This window comes from Cylas formicarius, unplaced genomic scaffold (assembly GCF_029955315.1).
Source record: "Cylas formicarius isolate icCylForm1 unplaced genomic scaffold, icCylForm1.1 PGA_scaffold_2__14_contigs__length_35257938, whole genome shotgun sequence".
Lineage (NCBI taxonomy): Eukaryota > Metazoa > Arthropoda > Insecta > Coleoptera > Brentidae > Cylas > Cylas formicarius.
Window position 1 is genome coordinate 35125019 of NW_026844319.1, and position 9136 is coordinate 35134154.

Consider the following 9136-nt stretch of genomic DNA (forward strand, 5'->3'; position numbering starts at 1 on the left):
GTAGATGGTGCCACTTCAGCTTTAGAAATTTGTTTTCACTTGATTACTTCACTCGCTGTTATTTTGGCAGCGGTAATAATGATCAGTTTAAAAGATCTGAGACGGCGTAACGCGCTACAACTCTACGCCCGGGCAAAGGCACCTTGTAGAGACTATCACGGTCTGACGGTATGGGACAATTGCGTAAGCGATACCATCAGCTTATGGTTTTCTGGTAACCTCAAATTTGGTTAGATTTCTTTGACCACGTGGAGAGTGGGTAGGACATTGCGCGTGCTGCCAAAGCAGGCACTGTGTAGTCTGAAGGATTGGAAATCGGACAAGAACTTGAGGGACCAAGTAGAAGGTTTGTTCGGTGCGGGGACTTCCGAGTACGTAACAGCGTTAGCTAGCGGGGAACTCAAATTCGAAACGTTGCCGTTCGGCGTGTTTCTAAGCATCGTCCGTTTCTTAAACTTCAAGGACGTGCTGACATTGTCCCGGTGCTCCATAATTTTACGCGAGGTAATCTGCAATCTGTAGCGGAGTCGGTGTTCCGTGACCCCAGGCTGACCAAACCCTAGAAACCCCACAAATTTAATAAAGATAAAAAGCCGTATTCAGTTATCACCCAGATAGTCTATTCTGTACCTAAGTATAACTAAGCAACCCAAATTTAAGCATTTAAATTTGTGTAGGACCCATAGGAGCAACTGGTTTAAATCGTACTGAAGATAATATTTTTGCTTAAATCAAACCAATACTAACCTAACAAAAATATTTTTGTGACGTTTAACCAGCCATATATTTGTGTATTGGTAGGTTTGCAACAAGGACGAAGTATGGCGTCTGATGTTTGTGAAAAAGATGGGAAGACCACCCTCGAACGAAGAGAAATGGTTAGCTTTGGGTTACACGTGGAGAGAAGTGTTGAAAAAACGGTTAGAGTACGTCCAGAAGGTTGCTGCACTGCAGAATACGTGTGCGGTCCGTGACATAACCTCCTCTCGAGCTGGTGCCGTGTTAAAACCATTGATGATAGAACGGAGTTGAAATAAAGATATGCAAAACGAAACTTCTGGTTTTGATTATAAAAAGGAGCAGCAAACAATTTTGTAATCAACTAGTTTGGTTCAATCTGTATACACGTCGTTGAGCGTTGCGAAAGGTTTATCTACTTTGGCCTTTATAATATATGGCCGACCTTTCGCAATTTAAGAATGATGAAAGGGTGTCGCAAAAAAAACGTATGTTTGTGTGAAGTCTGTATTTTTTGACGCTCGATACCCAGAAAAATTAGTTTTGGGCCCGAAAGTTGAAATAATCGAGGGATCAATGAAGATAGCATGCATTATATTATCCCGGCTTAAAAAACGCACACGTTTTAGTTATTGCATTGATCTTCGCCGTTATCACTACAAGAATTTCAACATTAAATCAATTACGCTCTCACTGTTGATACGCGTTTCGAAAACAAAACGAGGGACCGGTTTTAAATGAATGACGGTCGGACTAGTCGTTCAGTATAGATGTTCGATCGCGGGGTGAACGTTTCTGTTGTGAACTTTAGACACGTACAGAACCGATATGATGATGTCGAGACCGGAAAATATCGCGAAAAAGAGCGACGACAACCGCCAAACGCTGCAGGGAAGCCCTCCCGACGTGGTAAGTCCCAGGGCCCTCTTTCATCTAGTACGCGTTTAACAGGCGTAGTAAAATAGGTTGGTTAGACCGCCGAGAATGCGCGCGCGGTTGCCAAATTAACATATTTTCATGAAGTTCACGGAATTATCAGGGTATCGCATAAAATATTAAATCGATTGTCCTAGGGCTTTTCGAAACTTTTAATTGGAGATATCCGTGCCCGACAAATAGTGCGTGAATAAAATTATCTAACTAGATATATCTCACTCATGATGAGTAAAAACGTATGACCTTTACGTCATCTGATCACATCTGGAAATAACTGAAGATTCAACGCGCAAATCGAATTTGTTTTCGCCTCGAATTTTGGACAAAATATTGCGCCATCCGCGGTTTGTTGATGAAAATGATCCGCTTCTTGCGTAAAGGAGGTTTTGAGAAACCGGTCCTTATCCGCGGATTTTTTAAACAAATAAGAGGTGCTAAGAATAACAATTGTTAATACGTTGGAACTATTTCACAGGGTTACCGAATCTACCCAAACTAATTAATTTGTAATTTTGGTTAGTTAATAAAGAATTTATTATAATGTTTAGGTACTATTATTGTCCCTAAGTAAGCTAGAAACCGCCTTACAGCTTACAGCCTTAAAAACTTGATTTGATTTCGATTTGACGGGACGTGGTTTCTGCAAACTGAATATATCAAATAAAATTGGGCTTAATGTAGTATGCTACATGTTATATAAACGACACTTTAGTCACGAGTGCGAACGTGCGAAGCTCAGAATTGCCACTTTTTAATCACCGAGTACTAAAGACGTTTATAAACGTGTTGCGTCCTGTACTTTTTCGACAACTATTACATTTTGCTGAGTGATGTGTGACGTCACATAAGCGTTACAACTAAGAAACGCCAAAATGAAATCCCAAACCCATGACTAAAGTAGTTCAATAATTGCATAATTGAGTATATCGTAGTATCCAGTAGAAAAATGGGGGGTTTGCATTTATAATCCGTTTTTAAATGTTTGAACTTCGAATGGCACGACAAGCATTTTCTACCGAATTTTTGTAGTTATATTTCTAGATTACTAGCAGTTATAACGAGTATTTTTGTCTTTCGTTCCTCAACCCAGAGATTCACTCACTAATTTACATGCTGTCATTTTAATAACAGCCTGTATAATAAATCGAAGCGAGTGCATAAAGACATTGAACAAGCGGAAATTCTGAGGCCGCTCCTTCAGCAAGGTTGTTATTATATGTGTAAACAGTGGTGCAAGTTGTTTACGTAGAAGGGTTTAATTATTTCCAATCTCGTTCGATAATTATCGAGTTGAAGGCGACACGATCGACGACAAAAAATACGAATCGATTCCTGCACCGCAAACAAATTACAAGGAAGATCCATTGTGCGTCTGACGCAATTCAAATCGGATCTTGCATTTATTCGAAATAACTTCTTAGATTCCGACAAAAACGGGAAAGTACGGCTTTATATAAAGTTTCAGAGTATATAAGCAGAATTGACGCTAAGGACGTGGACAGTGACCGCGAACATGGGACGCGAAATACCCGACGTACGTCATCCGGCTAGAACGACCAAGCGCGACGAACATAGTTAAAATATCGATTCCGTTTCAGCCTAAACTGATGCCTGGCGGTAACTACATCAAAATAGGCAGGGATTCGGCTAAGAGCACGTACCTGTTGTTCGCGCCTTCCGCCGAAGAGGTCGGCGTCCTCGCAAAATACCTCAGCATCTTCCAGAACCACGGCGTCAACCTGCTCCACATAGAGTCCCGGCCGTCGACAAAAATGCCCGACCTTTACGAGTTTATGGTCGAATGCGCACCTACCGGCAACATCGGAGACGCCATACAGGATATAAAAAACTCTAGCCAGTATCTGCAGATTATTTCCAGAGACTACAAAGACAACGAAGGTGTGTTTTTTTAATCTCATAATTAGTTCTCGCGAGCAGGGAACTTCAGCGTGGCGCCATCTAGGCTTTCCAATTATATTTTTTCTGGTTTGGCTAGAGTATCAGCTACGCTATGCTTGACGGCCATGGCATATCAGTAGACTCCTTAATCGAATGGAAAAATAAGGCAAATTTTACAGTAAAAAATTACATTGTTGTCTTTGTTTTGCTCATTTATATAAATAGGAAAATGGAATATTGACTACATTTTTTGCTGATAAGAATCTTACTGAAATTATTTACATCTACATATTTAATGATCAAACAATATTTAAAAGAAAAATTATAATAATCTAACTTCTCAAGAAGCTTCAGAAAAAGGCGCATACATTTTTTTTCTAAGGTTTTAACATTGTATTGGTCAAAAAGTATGGTTGTGTTTTATATTTATATATTTATTATATTTAAAAAAATATATTTCTCTAAACAACGAAAATTTTTAAAATTTTGCGGCAACTAAATCAATACCTAAAGAACATCAAAATACTGATTTATTTATTTCTAAATAGTACTGATAAATATACTTTATTGTTAAAAAAAGTTTTCGGCCGTAAGTTAATGTTAACCTATTTTCTTAAATTTATGGTCTGTGTCAATAAGCGTTGCGTTGGTCTGTGACGAATTTATTGTAAGAGAAACGTGGGAATGAAAGAAATTTTTTATTTTTATAAGTTGTGATATTTGATTAACACATTATTTTTCTGTAACTTCTGTCAAGGTTGGGGAGAAATAAATTATTATCTTGAGAGATTTCTGAATATTTTAATGTGTTGCAAACTAATCATAACACACAATATAAACAACCTCTTATCTGCCATTAATATTAACTCCCTCCCTCCAAATAAAATTTGTCTCATAAAATCGATAATATTGCGAGTTCACTGTAAAGGATATTCGCGGGACATCTAGATAAGATTTTCAAGAACATAATTTATTAAATGGGATTGATTTTCTTTAGATACGGTGCCGTGGTTCCCCAGGCGTATAAGGGACCTGGATCGATTCGCCAACCAAATCCTGTCGTACGGAGCGGAATTGGACGCTGACCATCCGGGATTCACGGATCCAGTGTACAGAGAGAGGCGAAAATACTTCGCCGACATAGCGTATCACTATAAGTACGTTCCTTTACCGAAACTTGACGTTAAAAAAGCACGCTTGGTTGCCTACTTTCTGGCTGCCGTAAATAAAATTAACCAAATTTAATCTATGAACCTTTGTGCCATCGCCAAGCAAAAAGGAAAAAAAAATGTAGGGAACTTAATTTGAGATAAATTAAAAAAAATTAGGGGCCGGGGACAATGGCCAAGCATTAAGCTGCGTTGACACGGGTTCAGTGACATGGTCAACTCTTTTGAATTCAAGTGAATTGAATGCTTGAAAATGTTTACACGTTTCATTTAACATGAAGGCATGTCAGTAAAAAAAATGGCGCCGAGAAAGATTCATCGCGTTATTTTACAAGCAATTCTAGTTATTGCTAATGAATTTAAAAAATATATGGTCAAGAAAACTGTTCGACGCAAAAGAAGATTCTGGTGTAGAGAATGGATTAAACGAAGAAGTGAACTAGGGGCATCGGCAAGGTTAATACAAGAACTGAAAGATGACCAACCAGAAGATTATACATTTTTTTTTAGAATGGCTGAAGAGCAGTTTATCTTTTTATTTGAAAGAGTAACACGAAAACTCCCAAAACTGACACTTTTATGCGAGTAGCGATTTCTCCTAAATTGAAATTAGGAATTAGGAACACTCTTTCAAAAGTTTGAAATTTCTTTATCGAGTACTAAAACGCACAATATCCCGTTTCATTCCTGATACACTGGAAGCAATTTTATTTTATTTTTCTCACTCCGTTTTTGCGCATTTCTTCAATAATATGTCGATAGTCTACACTTTTTGTGTTCCACAAGCATGGATATTTTTGATAGGCTAAAACAAATTTCAATGATCTTTCCTCGTTCCACCTAGTGCCGGCCATCTTGAATTTGTCGACACGAACGAAAAAGTTGTTCAACTGACGATTGTTTCACGCGAAATGAATCAAGTCAGGCGAATTAGGGGTTTACACGTTTACAAAGCGTTCAATTCACTTGAATTCAAATGAGTTGGTCAAGTCACTTGACTCGTGTCAACGCAGCATTAGAGTAACTTTAATTTTGGCAGGCACGGTCAAAAACTCCCGCACGTGGACTACACTCAGGAAGAAATCGACACGTGGGGCAAGGTTTATCGGCAACTTATTGCGCTGTACCCCAAGTATGCGTGCAAAGAGCACAACCACGTGTTTCCGCTGCTTCAGGAGAACTGCGGGTACCGCGAGGACAACATACCGCAGCTGGAGGACGTGTCGAACTTTTTAAAGGGTACCGGGTCCGTGGGGCACTGCACGACATAACATTAACCGCTTGAAATTTCAGATTGCACGGGATTCACGCTGCGTCCGGTCGCCGGGTTGCTTTCCTCCAGAGATTTCCTCGCCGGCCTCGCCTTCAGGGTGTTCCATTCCACGCAATACATCCGGCACCCGAGCAAGCCGTATTACACTCCCGAACCCGATGTTTGTCACGAATTGTTGGGCCACGCCCCCCTTTTCGCGGATCCCGCGTTCGCTCAATTCTCACAGGAGATCGGGCTCGCCTCTCTGGGTGCCCCTGACGAGTACATCGAGAAGTTGGCTACGGTGAGTGACAAAATGGCCATTGCCTGCGATCTTTATCTATGAGATCCTTTAGTAGGCTTAATTTATTTTCGTTTTGGGGATATTTTTTACGGTTCTTCTTCTTTATTGGCCCAGAGTGGCACGATTTTTCAACTTTACGAATAAAAGGTCCACGATTTCCGTCACACAACAACGCATATAACTTATGTACAAATACAAAAAACAAACGGCTAACCCTCGCTTCCGCCCCCCCGGAAAATTCGGTCTCCAGCAGGCTTAAATAACGTAAACGGATGAATCGAGTGACACACATACACAACAACAAGAATTTTCAACCGATTACAGCGGATTAGGTATACTTCGACCAGAAATATAGTGCTTTTACAACCGACCCCGCGATGAACTTTGTCTACTCTTTATTACTCCAAAACCGCAGCCCCTTATAGAACACCCTGCCGCAAGGTCGCGTAAACATTTTTTAACGACTTTAACTTCGAAATTGACAATTTCAGTGTTTCTGGTTCACTGTCGAGTTCGGATTATGTCGGGAAAAGGACGGATTGAAGGCCTACGGCGCGGGGCTCCTGTCATCATTCGGTGAGCTCCGGCACGCCCTCAGCGATAAACCGGAATACAGGGCGTTCGAGCCGCCCAAAACGGCCGTTCAAAAGTATCCCATCACGGAATACCAGCCCGTTTACTACGTGGCTGAGAGTTTCGAGGACGCCAAAGAAAGAATGATGTGGGTTTAAAGTCACGCGGTGACGTCGCCTATCGTAACGACTTGTTTTATTTTCTAGAAAATATGCTTTGACCATTCCAAAATCGTTTGGGGTGCGATACAACGCCTACACGCAGAGCATAGAGGTACTGGACTCGAAGCCCCAGATCGAGAGGTTGGTCAGCACCATCGGTTCCGAGATGACGATACTGATAAATTCCTTGAAGAAGCTTTGACGCCATGTGGTTTACGTTTAATTATTTATATATTATAATCTATAAGTAATAAAATTAATGAAATTAACGAGTTTTTGTTTTAACGTCGCACCTTTGGCACAAGTGATCGAAATATGATTGTCACAAAAAAAATTAAAGTGTCTAGTTAGCGAGCAGATGCTCCAATGTTGTAATGAAATGGGTTAGGCGCCCCCTAGTGGACGGTATCAACAATCGCGCAGAGATTTTTCCTAATGGCATTAAAAATCTTCTGTCCATACAGGGTGACACAAGTAGGAAAGCTATAACTTTTAAACGGCTTGAGATAGCGATTTTAAATTTGAACGGGTTAATGTAGGCTGAATGTCCAATTTTTTGACAATATGTAGTCAATGGTTGCACTTTCGGTTTGAGGGGAAACGACAGTAACTTTCGAATTTTAAATAGCACAACCTATATTTTTTTGCATTTTTCGATTCAGGAGGTCGTTCTACGTATGATAGGATGGGTTTTCTCACTTTTTTTGTTTTTTTTTTTTAATATTTCACCCGATCATGTGAAAAATTGTAAATGAAACTTTTCCTTACTTGTCTAATGGCAAATAGCATTTAATTTAATGAACTATCAATTTTTTAGGATAACCCAGTTTTTTCAAATAGCACCCTAGTGGGAACAAAAACTTTTTAAAACCGGTACTTTTTTTGCAACATTTTGATAACCAAAATTTTCAAAATCTCTTAAAAAATAAGCCCACAAGAAGGAAAATACCAGACAAGTACATTTAACAAAATATTACTTAGTTACTTACAAAATATTACTTAGGCGGCTTTGCTTCTATTCGTCATCAAGTCGGCATGATTGAAAATTCTGACAGTTTGTACATTTTTATCTGATTATTGATTCTGTCGTGTTATCGATTCGGATTATCATGGAAAACAATAATCAATTTGCAAATGGAGAAAAACTTCATATGTTTCTGATATACGAGAAATACAGAAAAAACTCTCGACAGGCCCATGCATTGTATGCAGCCCGCTATCCGGGACGTAGCCTTCCTACACATTCTTTCTTTAGAAAGCTGGAACTGAAAATGAGAAATCCATGAAATAATCGACATGATAAGTTTATCATAAGTGAACAAATAGAAATCAATGTTGTGTTAATTCAAATAAATACAAAACCCCAGTTCCAAAATAAATGAATGTGATGTTTTGTGTCAATGTAAAACCTGTCTTATAGCAACACACGTTGATGTACCACTTTCAAGATTTTCAAACTATTGTGTTGAATTTTCTCAAAAAGTGACAGATTCGAAAAGAAAAAAAAATAATTTCTTGTTCTTTTGAGTTTCAGTAAAAAGTGGTATACATACAAAAAAGGTACGTATACATACAATACTTACGTCAGTTTTTGACTGTATCGCCGTATTTCAAAAATATATCAACCTTGTTACCATAAAAAACACTTTCCCACTATCTTGTGTCACCCGCTATATTAAATGATGATGTCTATGATATTTCGTGCATATACTTCTAAATTTTACAAACTAACCTTCACTTTTCGCCATTTTTAATTACTTCACCCGGTTTATTCAAAATGGTATTCGTTGTTTTATCAAAATGTTATTTCACCCTGATGCCTAAAGCCGGCTACACACGATCCTGTAGGCCTGTCAGTTCGAAGTGAAAACCGGTCGCCTGATGGACTGACCACCCTCCACGCGTTCAGGAGAATATGAAATATCAGTCTCAATTATCCGGCTTAATCGACCGCGACACCTGTCAAACTGTCAAAAATCAGGATTTAAACAAATATAATATAGAATGACTTGGGAGTAATATTCAACTCGAAATGATACTTTGTTCCTCACAAGTCCCAAAAAGCTATCGTCCGTTGCACCAGGCGTTTTAAAAATACAGAAGT

General features: G+C 39.2%; 2 protein-coding genes across 4 annotated transcripts; both read left to right on the top strand.

Annotated features, from left to right (window-relative positions):
• Positions 1-44: 44 nt before the first annotated feature.
• LOC132697755 (uncharacterized) lies at positions 45-1433 on the top strand. Of its 2 annotated transcripts, none has more exons than XM_060663361.1 (3): positions 45-183; positions 235-504; positions 802-1433. In XM_060663361.1, exons 1-3 carry the CDS (start codon positions 79-81, stop codon positions 1030-1032), a joined length of 606 nt encoding a protein of 201 aa, XP_060519344.1. In that variant the 5' UTR covers positions 45-78; the 3' UTR covers positions 1033-1433. The 2 variants fall into 2 exon arrangements, with proteins under 2 accessions (XP_060519344.1, XP_060519345.1); XM_060663362.1 differs by having other exon boundaries at positions 45-168.
• A 53-nt stretch (positions 1434-1486) lies between these two features.
• On the top strand, positions 1487-7244 carry LOC132697753 (protein henna). Of its 2 annotated transcripts, none has more exons than XM_060663358.1 (7): positions 1487-1647; positions 3273-3573; positions 4571-4730; positions 5782-5981; positions 6036-6298; positions 6790-7019; positions 7078-7244. In XM_060663358.1, exons 1-7 carry the CDS (start codon positions 1567-1569, stop codon positions 7232-7234), a joined length of 1392 nt encoding a protein of 463 aa, XP_060519341.1. In that variant the 5' UTR covers positions 1487-1566; the 3' UTR covers positions 7235-7244. The 2 variants fall into 2 exon arrangements, with proteins under 2 accessions (XP_060519341.1, XP_060519342.1); XM_060663359.1 differs by lacking the exon at positions 1487-1647 and adding an exon at positions 3009-3208.
• The last annotated feature ends 1892 nt before the right edge of the window (positions 7245-9136 follow it).